General features: G+C 42.6%; 1 protein-coding gene across 8 annotated transcripts in view; it reads right to left on the reverse strand.

Moving 5' to 3' along the window:
* Window positions 1-16,307, reverse strand: part of NCAM1 (neural cell adhesion molecule 1) — a 310,177-nt gene extending 293,870 nt beyond the window's left edge. For 2 of the 8 annotated variants that reach the window (XM_083163241.1, XM_083163240.1), the window contains exon 1: window positions 15,874-16,307. In XM_083163241.1, the coding sequence (XP_083019367.1) occupies window positions 15,874-15,994 (121 nt within the window). In that variant the 5' untranslated portion in view covers window positions 15,995-16,307. The remainder of the gene's footprint in view (window positions 1-15,873) is intronic. The other 6 variants (XM_083163245.1, XM_083163243.1, XM_083163247.1 and 3 more) reach the window with 4 other exon arrangements.
* Window positions 16,308-20,521: the final 4,214 nt, after the last annotated feature.

A 20,521-nucleotide genomic window follows, 5' to 3' on the forward strand; every position in this document is an offset into this window, starting at 1 on the left:
TGTTTTACTGTCTACCAGTTGTAAGTGTGGACTTTTATTAAAAAACCCCTGTTTTAAAAGGTTAATTTGCACTATTTGCTTTTCCTTTATTGTACCCCCTTGTCACATATCCTGTGAAAGGGAGGTTATTCCTACAGGTTTCATCTAAACCCTGCCAGCATCTCATTTGGAAGCAGTGCTGATTTATGGTGATATAATTTTGTATCGTTCCTTGTATATGGTTACACACTGAGCGCTATCTTTCAAAATCACCACCATTGTTGCTCTCTATCTACACATAGGCGCCGAAACCGTGGGTGCTCCGGAGCCCGAGCACCCACGGAAGGTGAGGAGCACCCACGGGCCACGGCAAGAGCTTACCGTCGGGGATCCTGGCGGATGGGAACTAGTAGTGGTATTAATACTGCTGCTAGTTCCCATCATCCGCAGTGACTCCCCGCTGCTGACGGCATATCCGCTGCCAGGACCCCACTGCGGCGCTGCCAAGACCCCCTGCGTACCTCCATCCAGGACTGGGGGGGGCACCCATGAGCACCCACCGGCAAAAACGTAAGCCGGCGCCCCTGCTGCTACACTCACGTTAACAACTTCATCTCGGCACATGAGGAAAAGACTGAAACCTTTATGATTTCTAAACACATTATTTTCCATTCCTTTGTCCAGTGGTATGTGGATTATGGGGAATTTGGTCGGATTAACCAGGCAATTGGATATCTTTGGTTGTTTCAGGGTGAAGGGGTAGTGTGAATTGGGGGTATACATTGTTGCTTGCATAAACTGCTCTGACCATATCATTATTAATGTGCGTCATATACAAGCCTGTTTTTACTAATATTATCATGTTTCTCTCAACACTTTTATGGTTTTTTTCTGGTTCATTCACTTGGCTGAGAGTGAACCAGATCCAGCTTTGCGAATGGTGGTACGCCGGCCCACCATTCACAAGGCGCGTACATTTGCAATGGCTGCGAATGGATGTTTTACATAAACATCCATTCGCATGCCACTCGGAACCTCCACATCTTTCGATGGTCGCCTTGGAAGGTTCTACGCATATGTAAGGTTGCTCTGAGCAAACTTACATATGCATGCACACTCGGGGGGAGTAGGCAGGCAGCTGACATCCGGTGATGTTAGCTACCCGCCGCGGCATGTCCGTCACGGCCTCATTAGCACGAGAGCACCGGCGTTCTCATGGGAACGCCCATGAAACGCTGGCTGTTCCCATATGCTAATGGGCCACCCCACCACGCCACACCACCCTCCACTCGCAAACCCATAAGATCCTTAATGTGTGGGAAATATCAAACAATCTGCAAATCTGGAACTACCCTAAATGCAGAATATAGTCACACTGACTCGTACATGTAAGTGCTCCCGAGATGTACAACTTACAGACAGCAATTTTACACTTCCTACATAAAAATAAATCATTTGTTTTCTCAGTCATTACTTTCTTGCCAGACAATACAGTAAACCATTGTTTGAACGGTTAGAAAGGCAACATGCCAATCTCACCACATATTATAACGGTTACATTTCAACCACAGACCTTCTTCACCGATGTCCATAAATTGTTTCACATGAAGACTGTTATTATTTAAAAAGTGCCGATGAAATATTTATTTACTTATTACAATGTTACGACCACAGAAAGTCATATTACTGGAAATGAATGATTACATTGGCAGACTGGTACAGACAGAACTAGCAACTTTCTAAGCCTAGAAATCATGGTGAATCAAAATACATTCTAATATTGGCCATATACCACAGGTTTAAAAATACTCAGTTGCATATTATGATTAGAAAGCTATTTATATCAGAAAACCTGGAAGTGATTAAGGAAATTTTGCTAAGTACAATTACTAAGAGTAACAGTGTTTTATGTCAATGTTCAGAAGAGAAAACAATGTCAGGAATTATTACATCCCACCATGATGTATTTTTTCATTAATTAGAATATTACCATATTTTGTATTCATTTACATACAAGGGCTTGTTTAATAACATTCAGGTCTAAAATGTGAAGTGACATTAAGCATGACAACCAATTAGGTACTGTAACACGCCATACGTACATGTTACTGTAGCTGACACTGTACAGCGTTATCTCCCTCCCAAGTCATACCAATGCCACAGACATGTTTTCTTCACGTGGTGCCGCTAGGACACTGGTACTACCATATTGCCTGCGATCAGCTGGCCGCTGAGCTACTAATCTCTTTGAAGATTACCTGCACATGACTGCTTGGACCTGTAAGCAACCAGGGTTTCCTGTATCATTCTCTCTCTGATCATGGTCCTTTGCCAGAACAATTTCTACCGTAATGTGAATGTTACAGATGTGTCCCGCATTGTTGCTACATTGTTACATTGTTGCTGCATATTGCAGCTTACTGCAGTGGGACCATTGCTGCCGGGTCCCGCTGAAGTGAATGGGAAGTGGGTGTATGGGCTCCTATTCACTTCAATGACATAGTGGGTGCATGCAAATATCCACTCCATGCTATATACCATGCCACCCAAGGATGAAACATTTCCAAGGCACACCATCAGAGCCCCACGGGGAAAAACACATTGGCCCCCATAAGAAAAAAACAACTGGTCCCCATAGGTAACAAAAATAAAATATATTGACCCTCACATGAGAACAAGAAAGCAGTGAATAACAGTTGAACTGGTGGTGGTGGCTGTAAACTGGTGTGGCCATCTCTAGATCTGGTGGCACACTTGAGAACAGCTCAAGGCACACTAGTATGACATGGCACAGTGGTTGAAAAATGCTGTTCTTTACAACAGAGCGTTATTACAGTTTTTAGTGTGCTCCTGTAGTGCACCAAGTATAAGCCGGTATTACTGAGTATTCTCCACAGTCTCCTGTGTGTTCCTGTCATACCACAAGCACTAGTCATAATTACTGAGGATTCTCACAGTTTCCAGTGGACACCAGTGACTCTCCAAGTGCAAGTTATATCACTGGGCACCTCTCCACATGTTGCAGTGTGTCTTTGGTGCTCCACAGTTTCCAGTATACGTTTCGGTACTATCAGCATTAGTCCACTGTGCTGGCACTGTATGCAAGTTACAGTATACTATGAGTTGCTGAGCACCCAATGTACAGAGTGCCTCAGTATAGCCATTGACTGGCATTTTGCTGGCATTTAATACAAGCTCCACAGTCCCATCTTCATTATATTCATCAGTCCCTACTGTTAATCGGTGACTGCTTCATTGTGCCCTCTCAGATCTCTACCTATTCTGCCAGTATTAATAATACCCCTTTTACTCCAAAAACTCTGGTACGGTCAAGGTTACTGACCATGGGTGACAAGCCTTGTTTACACCGGTATAAAATCTCCTAGAACTGGTGCTTTGAGATGGCATAAGCTCCACATGCCAATGGGGGGGTTCTCCATAAGCCAGTAATGTAACCTGGGTCTCACCTGTTTCTTGGGTTTGTCCCATGTCCAAGCCTGCTCACTAGCAGTGTTCTATTCCTGGTTGCTTTTCCAGGACACTTTTGTACCCAGCTGAAACCCAGGGCCACCCAACAATAACCTGGGTCATTGTGGCATTAAAAAAGGGCCACTAACAAATTCCATGAGATCTATGAGAACAAACCTTATTAAACTTCCTAGTTTTTTAAATATGGCCTCCTGCCATATACAGACCTCCAGGCCTGCTCACAGGCCATAGAGTGCCATAGATATGAAGGAATAATGGCTGTCTAGAGTAGCCTACTTTGGCTCTGTTCGGTGGACATTGCCTTTCCTGCACACTCTGTTTGGCCGGAGAATAGCGATGCCACAGAGCCACACATCGATATCACCCACACATTATACACACAGGGAGATTCTCGCTAACCTTCTAGATTTTGACAATGTAGTCAAAATTGCCTGACCAAATCCCATCGTGTGTGCACCCCTTTACTCAGAGCCCTGCGATCAGATAACTGCCTTCCCATGAGAGTAAAATCACCCTGTGAAAGACTGCGAATGGCTTCTAAGAATTAGTTTGATCAATGATTAGCTGCAAGTCCATGTGCAACTCACTCACATCAAATGATTTTCCAAGTATAACCTAGAACTTACCCTTCCTGTGTGATGTCACACATCTTCCCTGAAAACACCTGGGCATGTCAGCGTTTTTCCCTGACACTCCCACAAAATGGCCGGATACCGCCCCTAAACACTGGCTTCCTGTCAATCTACTTGCGAATGGCTTGTGATCAGAAAAGATGCTGGATCTTTGTGATGTTTTTTATTTATTTTTTTTGATGTTTGGGATCACACATATGCTCTACGATCTATGATGCACAGTCAATCGATAATCATTCACCTTGTTAAAATCGCAAAGCTGCCATCGGGTCTCAATAACACCCCATGTGTGGAGCAAATGTACACGCTGTAAGCTACACAAACTGGAATATCTTTCGCTCTGCATTAGCCGTTTAGTTTTATATTTTTAATTTACTTTTCCTATTTTCAATCATTAACTTTACACTTGAAAGACAAGACTTCTCCCAAAACACTTTTCCCAAAACATTTGGCACCCTGCTTTCCCATAGACTGAATAGACCCCGTAAAACCCTATTTTGGCACCCTATTCCCATTATAACAGGGTGTCAAAATTGTACTTCCCGGGGCCTCTTTTATCCGGATCTACATATTATAACAGTTTGGAGAGACACTTAACTACTGACCCATTACACCAGTGTACCTTATGCCTCCAGGGACCGTGGAACATTACAACCCACTTGATAAGGTGTCCTCGTATGCCCTGCTCGCTCATATCGTAATGGAAATGGCACTATCAAGTCATTTCCACTTCTTTTTATAGCTGCTACCCAATTAAACAATTAATATTAACACCTAATGCAAAGGGAATTATTAATAGATGGAAAGATTTCTCAGAATAAGCAGAAAAAGGGAAGTCATATTAAATGACTTGTAAGATAATTAGAAAATAGGAATATTTCTATCAAAATCATTAAGGGCCTTATTCTGGTTGGTGCGGTAATGTCGGTCCGCCGATGTTTTGTGTCTGCGCATGTGCAGAGGCGTCTCTGCGCATGTGCGAGCGGGGCGTACAGCCAAATCCCGCATGATATGTGAACACTCCGAACAGGGGGTGGAGAGGGGCGTGAAGGGCTATTTGGGCTCATTACCATATGCATACGCCCCGCGTTTCATGGGCGTTCCCATGCAAACGCTGGGCGTACGTATGGTAATGCGGCTGTGACGCACATGTAGGGGGCGGACATATGACATCGCCGGATGTCAGCTGCCCGCCCAGATCCCTGCTTTTGCACGGAAAAATGTCCGTGTGGTCTGAGGTTGCGGGAGCTGGTGGAGCACTCGGTCCTGCATTCGATGGTCTGCGACCATCGAATGATGGGGGAGGTTCCCTGAGATGGAGGAGGCGTATTCCATGAAAAATACACGTGCGGTCCGTTCGGACAGCTTCTTACCGCGTACGGACGGAGTTGGCGATCCGTATGGAAGGTGGGGTTTCGCACGCACGGTCCTGGCCGCATATTCGGATCCGGCCGGACCGATCAGAATAAGGGCCTAAAACCTAGCATTGGATATGGAAATTAAGGACAGCTGGCAAACATGAGTCGAGAAATCTTAGCTTGCCACAGATCACCCCGTTATTTGTGAATTGCCACGCTCTTATTTACTTTAAAACAATCTTGGTTTTTCCACTTGATATCTCTTGAGAACTATTTGTTTATACCTCGTGTTGCAATGTCTATGAGATAATATCTATTTTAAGGTTGTACACATTAGTAACATATTTATCAATTATAGATGAGCAATTATGTATTTTCTCTTTGGATCAATAAAGCATTTGTCACTTTGAAAGGATTTGCTAGAGAGATATGGTCAATGGTTCACCAGAATGATGGTCGACAGTCATTAGGTCAACACCATTAGGTCGATAAGCATTTAGGACGACATGAGTCTAGGTCGACATGCAGGAAGGTCAACATAAGTCTAGGTCGACATGGGTTAGGTCGACAGGGTCATAAGGTTGACATGGGTTAGGACCACAGTCAAAAGGTCGACATGGAGTTTTTCACATTTTTTCGAGCCAACATGTGCCAACAGGCGGTATTTCATGCCCTAACATCCACTAGGACGTGGTGTGAGAATAAAATAGCGTGCCGAGCGTAGCAAGCACAGCGAGCCATGCGAGGGGACGCGGTGCTACGGTTCAGTGTCCATGTCGACTGTGTTGACATTAGGGACAAAAAATGTGAAAAACCCCATGTTGACGTTTTGACTGTCGACCTAACCTATGTCGGCCTAATGATCCTGTCAACTTAATGACCCGGTCAACGTAACTCATGTCGACCTTCCTGCATGTCGACCTAGACTCATGTCGACATAAATGCATGTAGACATAATGACTGTCGACAAACATTGTGGTGACCTAATGATCCATACCCATTTCAGAAGAGCTATTTATACATAAAGTAGTTGAATTTTGAATGACAAGTTCGGTATTCCTTGATTCCTTGAAGATTAAATTCCTATATCCACTGTTGTCAAAGTACATGCCTTTTTTTATGCAAATGAAAGCCAACTGGAATGGAGACCGCTGTTCCCAATGGCACCGTAACCCACTAGCATTTACACTCGTCTTTGGGTGTAATGAATATATAGGCTATTGTAAATAGTCATTCCTGAATGTTTCCTTCACTCATAAAAATGCTTGGTTACACTGTGAGTAAAGCCTTGGGTACAATTTAAAACACAATGTTACAAATACACAACAGCATCAATGAAAGCCGTATATTGAGACTATAGCCAGAGGGTCACATAGTTATCTGTGAACCATTAAATAAAATAGGCATTTAGATACAGTAATTTATATCCACCATTGGTAAAAACACACATATTGTAACTTTACTGTATTCAAGGACAACATAGTGAAGACTTGCTCTTGTGTCACATATCCTGACCTAATTAAAAAAAAATATATATATATATATGGGGATGTTAAGACAGTGCAAGGCCCAATGGACATTTATTGGTCAGACAAAATGCATACAACTAACATAATATACCATGCAGGCTATTATCATTTGTTTCTGTACCAAATTCAACGTCAATAAGTTATTATCTCAAAGAACACCACTATTTACTAAGCAGGATCTTCTGCAAGCTGCCACTTCCAGGCACTTTCAAATCTGAACTTAAAAACGGTATTTTCACAGGGGCATTCTGAAGTAGGCCAAGAATCTCTACTGAGCCTCTCGATCTCATTACACTTATCCCTTCGAGGGCCAAGTGAATTTTTCAAACTAGGTATAAAAAATTGGCAAGCAAACATGTGTATTCATCATAATGACCTGTAATGTTTACCTTATATGGGAAGTATCTTTTATGACACAACATTTTTTATTTCATTTTATATAACAAATGTGAGCAACGCCTGCATTTTTAGTGGAGATTTTGAACCTCTCTCTCACAGAGAAGTTGGCACTCAAAAGGGTTAAACACCTATCTAACTGTATTCTGTAGTCTTGTATAATATCAAATAGAAGGTATGGTAATATGGGCAAATATGAACTGGGGGCACTAAAATTTTGTACGGTATTAAATAGAGCATTGCAGTGTGGCATGAATATACCTGGGTGAACTATAATGTCATATATAACTGGGCACTATAATGTTACATAATATGAACTGTGTACACCGTAGAGCGCAGTAATCCATACCATTCATCACTATAGTAGTGAACTGTAGCATTCCAATGTGGTATAATATGATATGTGTACACAGTGGAGCGCAGTAATCCATACCATTCATCACTATAATAGTGAACTGTAGCTTTCCAATGTGGTATAATATGATATGTGTATACCGTAGAGCGCAGTTATCCATACCATTCATCACTATAATAGTGAATTGTAGCTTTCCAATGTGGTATAATATGATATGTGTACACCGTAGAGCGCAGTTATCCATACCATTCATCACTATAATAGTGAACTGTAGCGTTCCAATGTGGTATAATATGATATGTGTACACCGTAGAGCGCAGTTATCCATACCATTCATCACTATAATAGTGAACTGTAGCATTCCAATGTGGTATAATATGATATGTGTACACAGTGGAGCGCAGTTATCCATACCATTCATCACTATAATAGTGAACTGTAGCGTTCCAATGTGGTATAATATGAACTGTGTACACCATAGAGCGCAGTTATCCATACCATTCATCACTATAGTAGTGAACTGTAGCGTTCCAATGTGGTATAATATGATATGTGTACACCGTAGAGCGGTTATCCATACCATTCATCACTATAATAGTGAACTGTAGCGTTCCAATGTGGTATAATATGAACTGTGTACACCATAGAGCGCAGTTATCCATACCATTCATCACTATAGTAGTGAACTGTAGCATTCCAATGTGGTATAATATGATATGTGTACACAGTGGAGCGCAGTTATCCATACCATTCATCACTATAATAGTGAACTGTAGCGTTCCAATGTGGTATAATATGAACTGTGTACACCGTAGAGCGCAGTAATCCATACCATTCATCACTATAGTAGTGAACTGTAGCATTCCAATGTGGTATAATATGATATGTGTACACAGTGGAGCGCAGTTATCCATACCATTCATCACTATAATAGTGAACTGTAGCGTTCCAATGTGGTCTAATATGATATGTGTACACAGTGGAGCGCAGTTATCTATACCATTCATCACTATAATAGTGAACTGTAGCTTTCCAATGTGGTATAATATGATATGTGTACACCATAGAGCGCAGTTATCCATACCATTCATCACTATAGTAGTGAACTGTAGCGTTCCAATGTGGTATAATATGATATGTGTACACCGTAGAGCGCAGTTATCCATACCATTCATCACTATAATAGTGAACTGTAGCGTTCCAATGTGGTATAATATGAACTGTGTACACCATAGAGCGCAGTTATCCATACCATTCATCACTATAGTAGTGAACTGTAGCATTCCAATGTGGTATAATATGATATGTGTACACAGTGGAGCGCAGTTATCCATACCATTCATCACTATAATAGTGAACTGTAGCGTTCCAATGTGGTATAATATGAACTGTGTACACCGTAGAGCGCAGTAATCCATACCATTCATCACTATAGTAGTGAACTGTAGCATTCCAATGTGGTATAATATGATATGTGTACACAGTGGAGCGCAGTTATCCATACCATTCATCACTATAATAGTGAACTGTAGCGTTCCAATGTGGTCTAATATGATATGTGTACACAGTGGAGCGCAGTTATCCATACCATTCATCACTATAATAGTGAACTGTAGCTTTCCAATGTGGTATAATATGATATGTGTACACAGTGGAGCGCAGTTATCCACACCATTCATCACTATAATAGTGAACTGTAGCTTTCCAATGTGGTATAATATGATATGTGTACACCGTAGAGCGCAGTTATCCATACCATTCATCACTATAATAGTGAACTGTAGCATTCCAATGTGGTATAATATGATATGTGTACACCATAGAGCGCAGTTATCCATACCATTCATCACTATAATAGTGAATTGTAGCTTTCCAATGTGGTATAATATGATATGTGTACACAGTGGAGCGCAGTTATCCATACCATTCATAACTATAATAGTGAACTGTAGCGTTCCAATGTGGTATAATATGATATGTGTACACCGTAGAGCGCAGTAATCCATACCATTCATCACTATAATAGTGAACTGTAGCTTTCCAATGTGGTATAATATGTACTGGCGCAATACAAAGTGGAATAACATGAACTAAGGACACTACTATTTGCCAAATTAGGAACTAGGGGCACTATGCAGTATAAATTAATTAGGGCATTAAAAATGTAGTTCATAAAACAGACTACAGCATTACTATAGGGCATACAATGAACTAAGACACTACTTCGGGGTATAAAATAAATAAGTAACATAGAGAAGTATGTCTTTACACACATTGGGCCTGGGCCAATGGCGGAACTCGTGAGTGGTTGGCCCAGGTGCAAAAATATAATTTGGGCGCCCCCCTCCTCCTCCACTCCAACCCAAGTTCACAATATGCCACACAGCAGTAAGTGGCAGCAGTGGGCCCCTTAGTCCTCAGGGGCCCTGTTGCAATGCACCTGCTGCACCGTTGGTAGTTGCTCCCCTGGCCTGGGCCACTATAAATTGTTGCTATGGTCCCACAAAGTTTGCCTATTCTCCAGCTTAGTCTATGGCCATGATATCCGTTGGTTTTCGGCTTTCAGATAAAATGTCTGTCGGTCTGTCAGTATATTCCCGGCAGTAGTCATTTGTTTGATTGTTTAATGTTTGTGTTTCAGAGCTGTGGTTAAAACACTTCCTCCGGTCTCACAACTCAAATGCAACAGCTCTCCTCCCCCTTATACTTGCACATTAGAAAGCATAAGGAGCTCAAATGCCTTCTATTAGAATCTGGATTTTACATTTGTAGGAAAGTACAAGTAAATATGTGTAAGGATGACAAAAAAACACAAAAATATTTGCTAAATTTCATTCAGTTGGAAGTTTAGCATATTTAGGGGGGGGGGGGGGGGGGCGACACACAAAGCTGCCCTCATTATACAATATATAGATTTGTTTTTCTTTAGAAGAAACCCCAAGGGACAACATGACTTGTTTAGTCTGAAGCTCATTTAAAATAAAAATAAAAAAAAACAATTCCCCAAAGATAGACTGTAGCAGGTGCTGTGGTTACAATTCCCCGCCCACTCTGACCAATTTCTTTATCCAACCCCCTACCCTACCCTTAGTCCTAAACAATTCCTTACACTTCAAGTTCATTGCCACAGACATTCAAAATGCAATATCTATCTATCTATCTATCTATCTTATCTATCTTATCTATCTATCTATCTATCTATCTATCTATCTATCTATCTATCATATCTATCTATCTATCTATCTATCTATCTATCTATCTATCTATCTATCTATCTATCTATCTATCTATCTGAAGGTCCAGGCTAAAGGCTATTTAAGATATTGTGTAGAAACCATGTATTTCAATATGTGGAGTTCAACTTAAATGTAACCAATTTCTAATACTTTTAAATGGTTATTTAAAACAAACTAACAATTTGTAACAATGCAAGTTAAATGTTACAGGTCCAGATGTTCCATTGTAGTCTGCATAATCTATGCCATTTTTTTAATCAGTGTAGCCCAATTTTGTTACAGATGCACTTTCCTTAAAAAAACTAAAAAAAAAAAAAAAGGATTAAGGGGAAAGGAAAAGCCATCTGCTTGCCCCATAAATCAGTTCTGAAAAGTCCTAAAACATTGTTAGAAATGCAAGCTTAAATTAAAGCATTGTTATGCGAGGGCAACTACTACTTGTGGGGAGTGAGCATAAGGTCAGAGCTATTGTAAAGGACAGCACATAAAATCCTTTTATGCACAGGCCAACGGCCCCTCGCTGTGCTTCAGCCTCCATTATATTGTTTCAGTCTCGACTACTGAAAAGTGCCCACTCACTGTACACACACACGCACAGATATATATATATATATATATATATATATATATATATATATATATATATGCAGCAAATGAAGGCGGCACTCCGGGTCTGGTAACGTGGTGGAAGCAATCCAAGTTTATTGTTAATGTTCTTCAGAATATTAACACATTAGCAGCAATGAAGGCGGCACTCCGGGTCTGGTAACGTGGTGGAAGCAATCCAAGTTTATTGTTAATGTTCTTCAGAATATTAACACATTAGCAGCAATGAAGGCGGCACTCCGGGTCTGGTAACATGGTGGAAGCAATCCAAGTTTATTGTTAATGTTCTTCAGAATATTAACACATTAGCAGCAAATGAAGGCGACATTCCGGGTCTGGTAACGTGGTGAAAGCAATCCAAATTTATTGTTAATGTTCTTCAGAACTTAGTTCTTCAGGTTCTATAAAAAGGGGAGAATGTCCCCATAACGTTGACAATAAATTTAAATGGCTTTCACCATGTTACCAGAGTGCCGCCTTCATTTGCTGCTTATATTTGGGTATTTTTGCCCTTTAGAAAAGGCACCTGGACAAGCAATAATTTGGACACAGCCATTTCCTGAGTGCTGGTCCATGGTGGAAGTCATTGAGGTTGACTCACAATTTGCAGCTTTACGAGACAATTAAACGCCGCCTGACGCCCGCACAAATGCCCACCCGCCGCACGCACCGCGAAGGTACTCGCATGAAGGCGAATGGATGTATTGCTTAAACATCCATTCGCAGATTGCGTGCAGGTAAGAAATCATTTGATGGTCGCCGACCATCGAATGATTTGTACCGTGCATGCAGATCTAAAACACTCTCTGCTATCTTAGATCTGCAGTCTCACTGTACAGGAACTGCCCAGCCCCCACATCACAGGCAAATTTACATGGGAACACCCAGCGGTTTCATGGGAACGCCCATGAAAAGCTGCCCATTGCCATGGGCACCACCGCTTCCAGCCGCCCCACGCCCCCTCCCTCAATGCAGTGTGCAAGCGGCCGGGTGAATACTCAATTCACCGTGGCTGCTCGCACCAAGCGGCTGCACATGCGCTTAAATGTTTGTGCGCATCCGCAATTGCGAACTATCACTCGCTCACCTGTACGAACGTGACTAATTCAACCAGTTAAGTCACAGGGGAAAATTTACTAAGATGGCAGTTCAATTTCAGATGGGATGTTGCTATTGGCAACCAATCAGATAGTATTATGTTCTAGAAGGTGCTAAATAAATAAGTAGAATCTGATTGGTTGCCCATATTCCATGTGAAATACAACTCCCATCCTTGTAAATTTCCCCCATATAACGTTTTGGTTTTATTTAAACTGTCATCCAGTTCCGCCAATCATGATGAATATATATATATATATATATATATATATATATATATATATATATATATATATATATATATATATATATGTCCCATTGTTCATGTAGTGTAGATACAATTATAAGCAGAGGCGTAACTAGACATTCATAGGCCCCATAGCAAAAGTTTGTATGGGCCCCCTATTTAGCAACTGTTGGTAATAAATGAATATAGCACATATACCTTAGACTGTAAAGATGGGCCCCCTTCAGCTCTGGGCCCCATAGCAGTTGCACCCCTTGCACCAATGGTAGTTACACCCTTGGGACCAGGTAAGTATGTGGGGAAAAAAATCCAAAAACCTTAAAAATCCCTTATCCGAAATGCTATTGCTTCTCACTCTGGGTCCATCCCAACAAAAAATGGGAGAGGCAGCAGCGTTTTGAGACAATCATCTTTATTATTATTTCCTATGAGTGGTGTAGATGGGGAGGGGGTAACTGATCTATCTGAGGCAATGATGCCTGAGCCTGTGCCCCAGCAGCTGCACACACCCCTGTGGAGGTGAGCCGGAGGACAGTAGCTCTGTCAGCAAGCGGCTGGGGAGAAGCACATAGAACGTCGCCCTGGGAATAATCATTTTCCCGCCCATGGAGATGGCGCCTGATTGGTCCGGGGGGCTCGGAACACCGTGCGCGCGCCCAGCCTCCTCCACCCTGAGGGCGCGCAGCAGCAGCAGCAGCAATGTGTGTGTCTGTGTGTGCGTGTGTCTGGTGGTGTGTGCGTGTGTGTGTGTGTCTGGTGTGTGTGTGTGTGTGTAGCATTTGCTATCTCCCTCTCCCACCATGGCAGCTGCAGTAGAAAAAAAAAAAAAACAACACAGCTACAACCTGACTGCAGAAAATCTCTTATGTTAAAGGCAGTTCCAAAATGGTCAATAAAAATACGACATCTTTTTACATCACCAAAATGCCTGCACTAGTGCAATGAAATCATTGCTGGTGCTGTAGGCTGCTAGCAACCACAGCACTGCACTGTAACAACCAATGGCCGTGTGCTGCAAGAGGGACGATACAGCCTGCTTCCATTTATCACTGGGAACCAAAGATGGGGATGCAACGTTTGCTACAGTAGCAATATACTGTACTGCACGGTTCCACAGTGTCACACACCCAACGTGTGTGTGTGTGTGTGTGTGTGTGTGTTATATATATATATATATATATATATATATACTTACACACCCAACCAGTGTGTGTGTGTGTGTGTGTGTGTGTGTGTATAATATATATATATATATATATATATATATATACTTACACACCCAACCAGTGTGTGTGTGTGTGTGTGTATAATATATATATATACACTTACACACCCAACCAGTGTGTGTGTGTGTGTGTGTGTGTGTGTCTATATATATATATATACACATACATATATATATATATATATATATATATATATATATATATATATATATATATATATATATATATACACACACACATGCAAAACCTATTTCATAAAATGGAATACTAAGTACTGTACATCAGTGCTTAAGGATATATCTAGATAAAGAGATACATAGATACAGTTTTCACAGTATTTATGAGACCCACACTTTCTGGAACACAACAAAGAGGCAGACAATCCTGTGTGTGTCCCACTCCTTACCACAGCACTGCACTGTTGCAATGTGCTGGAGAAAGTGCACCTCATTACAGCGAATGGTTATGGCATTTCAAATGAACGCTTATTGCATAAACAAGTGCAGATATCCACTGGGAGCATCACCGTGGTACTCAGTGCAATCACAGGCAGGATATCAGGAATATGGATGCAGAGGCTGATTAGCTTGGTATCTTATTTCCAGCACAACCTATAGGATTTACTAAAATCACCTAGCAAAGAAAGCAAATGACGATTATGGCCACAATAACAACCAACATCGTACATAAGAACACACAGGCATATGACACACACACACACACACACACACACACACACACACACACACAACCCAACACAAACACTATCTCTAATGCACTCTGCAAACCATCAAATCTGCTTGCAAACAAATATATGTGGATGTAGGATATGGGAGGGGGTTAATCCATCCCCAGCAAGCCTTTCTTGTTAGCTGGGTACCATTACCATTTCATAACCACAAACTTCACATTCCTGAACCATGCAGTAAAAACCCCATTCTTAAAACAGACATGAAGTTGTGTGTGCCACAGGAAAACATTACATGTTACTATTCCAGGCAGAACCATCTCCAATCTTTAATTTGAAAACCACATCACATAGACCAGCTCTGATTTATTTCCAGGGTGAAATGCTATATAGGACAGGGATTTTTAAAGACACTCGTCCAAGAAAGTGGAACCCCCCCCCCCAAAAAAATAATAATAATAGGACACCCATTCAATACCACCATCAACATATTTTAGGTTGGATTTAACCAGTTATGGCAAGGAAGCTGAGTGGTTATTGTGCACACAGTGCATACAGAACGCACTATCTGGGGCATCACATCAAATGATACATGCATGAAATCCGTTACAAAAATATGATGCATCACAATAATAGATTCTAGAATAGATTCAATGTGCAATCATTCAGCCATGTGTGCTGCAGAGATTGGCATTAATCAGTTTAACCACCATTGGAACTGACACCCTATCCACAGAGAAGGGTTTGGATATGTTAAAACAAAAGGGCTTATGCAGTCCAGTCCATCGCCTTATTGCCAGAGATTGCCGATGCCACAGTATAATAATACATTAATTAGGATAAAATGAACACAAAAGAGACTTAAAGGATAGCCACAATTTTCATAAATCAAGCAAGGCATCATATAAGAAAGCACAAAGAACAACAACAACACAATACTAGCATCACCATTCAGGGACTGAACATCCTTTGATTTGCAAAAGGAAAAAACAATAATCAAAACATAAACATGACCAAATAAATAAATAAAATACCTGCAGCTCCCAGGAAATATAAAGTCCAGATGAGATCCTTAGTTTGCAGCATTTTAAGTCTGCAGACCGAGGAATTTCTCCTGCTGCTCCTATTTGTTAAAATGGGTCCAAAGATGAACATAGACGTTTAAGATCCCCCTTGTTGAAAATGCTGGAATGGTGCAATGATGTGGCTGGGGTCTTGATGCTATTTTTTTTTTCTGCAGATTGTGAGTACGTTACTAGGAATTCTTTTTTTTTTTGTAGAGTGGATTGCCAGCTGCTCCTGTAAGCTATGTGCAGGCACTGATCAGAGAATGAGTGACAGTCTGAGCCTCAGCACACCCCCATCAAGCAGACCTGATCAATGCGCCCAGCCAGAAATTCCGAGTTGGTGTCTGGATGCAAGAGGGAGAGTGAGAGGCAGAGACCAACACCAGTATCCCTCCGCAGCCTCTGTACAAATATGACTGAGCATCCACCAAGCTAAAGGAGAGAGAGAGGGGGAGACTGGTGAAGATAAGCGAGAAGATGCAGCTGCTGTGGAAAAAAAAAAAGCATAGACTTGCCAAGCTTATGTGCTTTTAATAAAAGAAAACAAAGGTAGTGTTAATGTTTTATAAGCATAATGAAAAGAAGGTTCAGAAAATAAAATGAGATTTACCTTTTTGGCTTCCATCAAGTTGAATGGAATGAATGTTAAACTGTTGTTTTTTATGACTATTATTGAACTGTCAGGTTTATTATGACAAACTGATAATGCTTAAGTAGAGGTCATTGATTTTCTGCATAATGTAACAATCTTCACAAACCTTTTGTTGGGTGATTTTTTTCCTTTCACCAGTTGAAAGCATGCAGTTACTTGCTGTTTAAATGGAAGCATCCCATTATTCCAAATGAAATGTATGGTCTAGATTAGACATTTATGAGCTAATTTACTGTAAAATCAGAATATTTGAATAAGGACACATTAGATGTTATAAAAACAGGTATTATTTACTGACGGATATTTATGTACTGTAGAACACACTACACGCTAGAGCATAGGTGCCGATTCTGTGGGTGCTCAAGGGCCCGAGCACCCATGGAAATTGATGAGCACCCACAGACCCAAGTCCCGCTGCTGGGCCGCTGTATTAACTTGCTAATTTACGGCTGCAGCACCCGCATCGCTGGACCCACCGCCTGGGAAGCAGTATGGTGAGAAGAGTGTATTCCATCCGCAGAGTAATAGGTGAATGTGAGGCAGGTCCCACACACTGGCCCTTATTCTAATTCGGACGGTACGGCCCGCGTGCGGCCGTACCGCCGATGTTTTTATTCTGCACATGCGCAGAGGTCAATCTGCGCATGTGCAGCCCCCTTCGCCGCAGACGTATTTCGTCCGCCGCAAAGGGGGCGTATAGGGGCGTGAGGGGCTTCATACCCTCATTTCCCTATGTGTACGCCCCGCGTTTCATGGGCGTTCCCATGCAAACGCGGGGCGTATGCATGGTAATGAGGGTATGACGCAACTCATGGGGGCGGAAAGCTGACGTCGCCGGATGTCAGCTCTCAGCCCCCATACAAGCTAGCACACGGACGATTGTCCGTGTGGTCTCAGCTTGCGGGAGCTGCTGGGGCGTGCGGACCTGCCTTCGATGGTCGACGACCATCGAATGCAGGGGGCAGCTCCCACCATGGTGGAGGCGTACGCCTCCACCATTTTTATGCGGATCGCCAGCCGTCCGTGTACGGACGGCCGTGGCGATCCGTCTCGTGGGCGGGGATTGGTTTGTGCGGCCAGAGCACCGTGTGCGGCTCTGGCCGCACCAACCAGAATAAGGGCCACTGACTGAGTAGCTCAGCAGCGGCCCTTCCGCCCATGTCCCACCGCACTCCCTCTCCCTCATTGCCGGCACAGGTACTGTGGGGGCATTTATGTACCTGCACTGTGGGGGCATTTATGTATTTGGCACTGTGGGGGCATTTACTGTGTGTATTTGGCACTGTGGGGGTATTTATGTACCTGCACTGTGGGGGCATTTATGTATTTGGCACTGTGGGGGCATTTACTGTATGTATTTGGCACTGTGGGGGTATTTATGTACTTGGCACTGTGGGTGCATTTATGGATTTGGCACAGCTGCCATAATTTGAATATTGGAGACAACTGTACTGCGTAATATAAATTGATATTATTATGTGGCCACGCCCCTTCCCCATGGAGCCACTCCCCTATATTTTTGGCTTGAGCACCCACCAGCAAAATCATAAATCAGCACTTATGCACTAGAGAACATACGTAATTCACAGTGGTCTGCTCCATTCCTCAGGGGAACTTACCATGGGCCTGAATCAGACCTATTAGCTAAGCTGGGTGCAGCCTAATAAACAGGTCAGCTGCCTGCTAATTGCCGCCCCAGAATGCTACGCCAGATCACCTGTATTACCTTATTATCAGTGGTGTCCCGGCACTGCGTTTGTACCCTGCACCTGGTGTACCCCCTTGCAACACGACTCCACCACAGCCCCACACCTGTCTCACCCTCCACAAATCTCTCATGCAGCCCATCTCCTCCCTCCCACAGGTGTGACTCCCTCTGTCCACCAGCAGTTCCGCTTCACCCCACTTCCACACATCACAATGCAGTGCCAACAGCGCCAATTCTCCTATCCAAAACATGACTTCCTTCCTCTTCCTGCCCTCTAAACCCTTCCAAATCCTAATTCCCCCGGCCCCTGATGGGGTGCCATATAGATAGTAGTGCAAAGACAGTATTATATAGATACAGACTACTCCCCTGGGGGAAAACAGCACTCACCAGACTTGTATTAAGTGATGCCATCAAGGTAAATGTCCAAGTTTCATGGTACACAGTAAGACCTGCCGATGTTTCAGTCCCTTAGGACCTTTCTCAAGGCAGCATCAGGAGACAACAGGGGCATAAGGTATCAACAGGGGGGCACATGAGGGCAAGGGCAAAGCAGGATGGACTGATATCAGAATAGGTGATCCGCTGCTTGATGTTTGGACTGGACTTATAACTAAACAGGGGTAAAAGTTGACAATCTGGCCCAATCACAGGTTCTGTACTGATGATACTGTATGCCAATGTCTGGAGACAGCTGCTTTCATGATTCCAGACAGGGTAGAATATGTAGTTGGAATAACCACCCTATTCAATTTGCCAGTCTTGGATTTGGAAATAGAGGTCAGGAGTGTCTCACGATCGATATCCATACACTTGTTGACCGCCATCTCTACCCCAGACTTCTCATATCTACAGTCCAAGAATTTTTTTGCCATCAGTTGCAAATCCCTGTATAGATCATCATGTTCAGAGGTGATCCGTGTCACTCTGATCAGTTGGGAAAAGGTAAGACCCCTTTTAAGTGGAGCGGGGTAGAAGCTGGAGTGTGCCAGTAGGGTATTTTTATCACTTTTTTTTCCACAAAGAGTTTGGTTGCATATTTGTCCTGTAATGCTGTTACCGTCACATCTAGGAAGTCCATGGTGTTATGTTGGCAGTTCTGGGTAAAACGGATGCGGCCATGTAATTGATTCAAGTGAATAATAAATTATTCCAATTGGGTTTTGCTACCCATCCAAACCAAAAAGAGGTTGTCTATATATCTACTGTAAAACAGGATATATTTGGAAAAGGTGGGATAAGACAAGATGTGTGTCCTCTCATTACTGTAGATGAATAAGTTGGCATACGATGGGGCCATGTTTAACCCCATCGCTGTTCCAGAAAACTGCAAATAAAACGCATTGTTAAATAGAAAATAATTTTTGTGTAATATAATATTTATTAACAGAATGAGGAAGTCAATCGGTGGACCATTAAAATGAGGGCTTTCAGTCAGGATCCCTCGCACAGCAGCTGTACCTTCCTCATTAGATATATTTGTATACAGACTGCTGACGTCTAATGTCACAAGAAGGCTATTGGGAGGTGGTTTACCCAAGCTGCAAAGTTTTAGGAGAAAGTCTGTGGTATCTTTAGTAAAGTAGGGGGTATTAACCACCACGGCTGCAGAAGGTAATCCACAAACTGTGAAAGAGGTTGGCCTAGTGACCCCCTGGCAGAGATTATGGGTCTGCCAGGAGGGGCCACTAGGCTCTTGAGGATCTTTGGGAGTATATAAAGCAGCAGGATTTTGGGGAAAAAGTCAGCAGTGTTTTCATCAATCCACCGATTAGACACACCAACAGCTAACACAGTATCTACCTCTTTCTTGTAGGTAGATGTGGGATCAAAGGTCAAACACTTATAGCATACAGGGTCATTCGATTTGAACAAATGTAAGGCCTATTGATAACACAGCCATCTCGGCTAATCAGATAAATTAAACATGACTAGTTCCGGGGCTTGGGATTTCCCTCTTTCCCTATTGTGTCTCCTCCCTCCCCGTCTGCTTGGATGTCTCCCTTCCGGTTTTGGCTGCGTGTGTGTGCACGCTCTCGAAAGAAAGGGCGTCTCCTACCCCTAGATGGTTGGTCCGAATCACTTGGTGATGTTGGGACTCAACGTCAGTGAAGTCCCTCCCACCTCCACGTTTTCTTTGTCCCTATGCAGATCTCCACGGACATCTGTTGCTCTGTCTATTCAACCAGGGATATACCCTAAGCTCCTTGTAGTCTTCCCTGACCCTTTTGTATTTAGATTTCTTAAAGGCCAAT

This window comes from Crinia signifera, chromosome 19, assembly GCF_055691185.1.
Source record: "Crinia signifera chromosome 19, ASM5569118v1, whole genome shotgun sequence".
Lineage (NCBI taxonomy): Eukaryota > Metazoa > Chordata > Amphibia > Anura > Myobatrachidae > Crinia > Crinia signifera.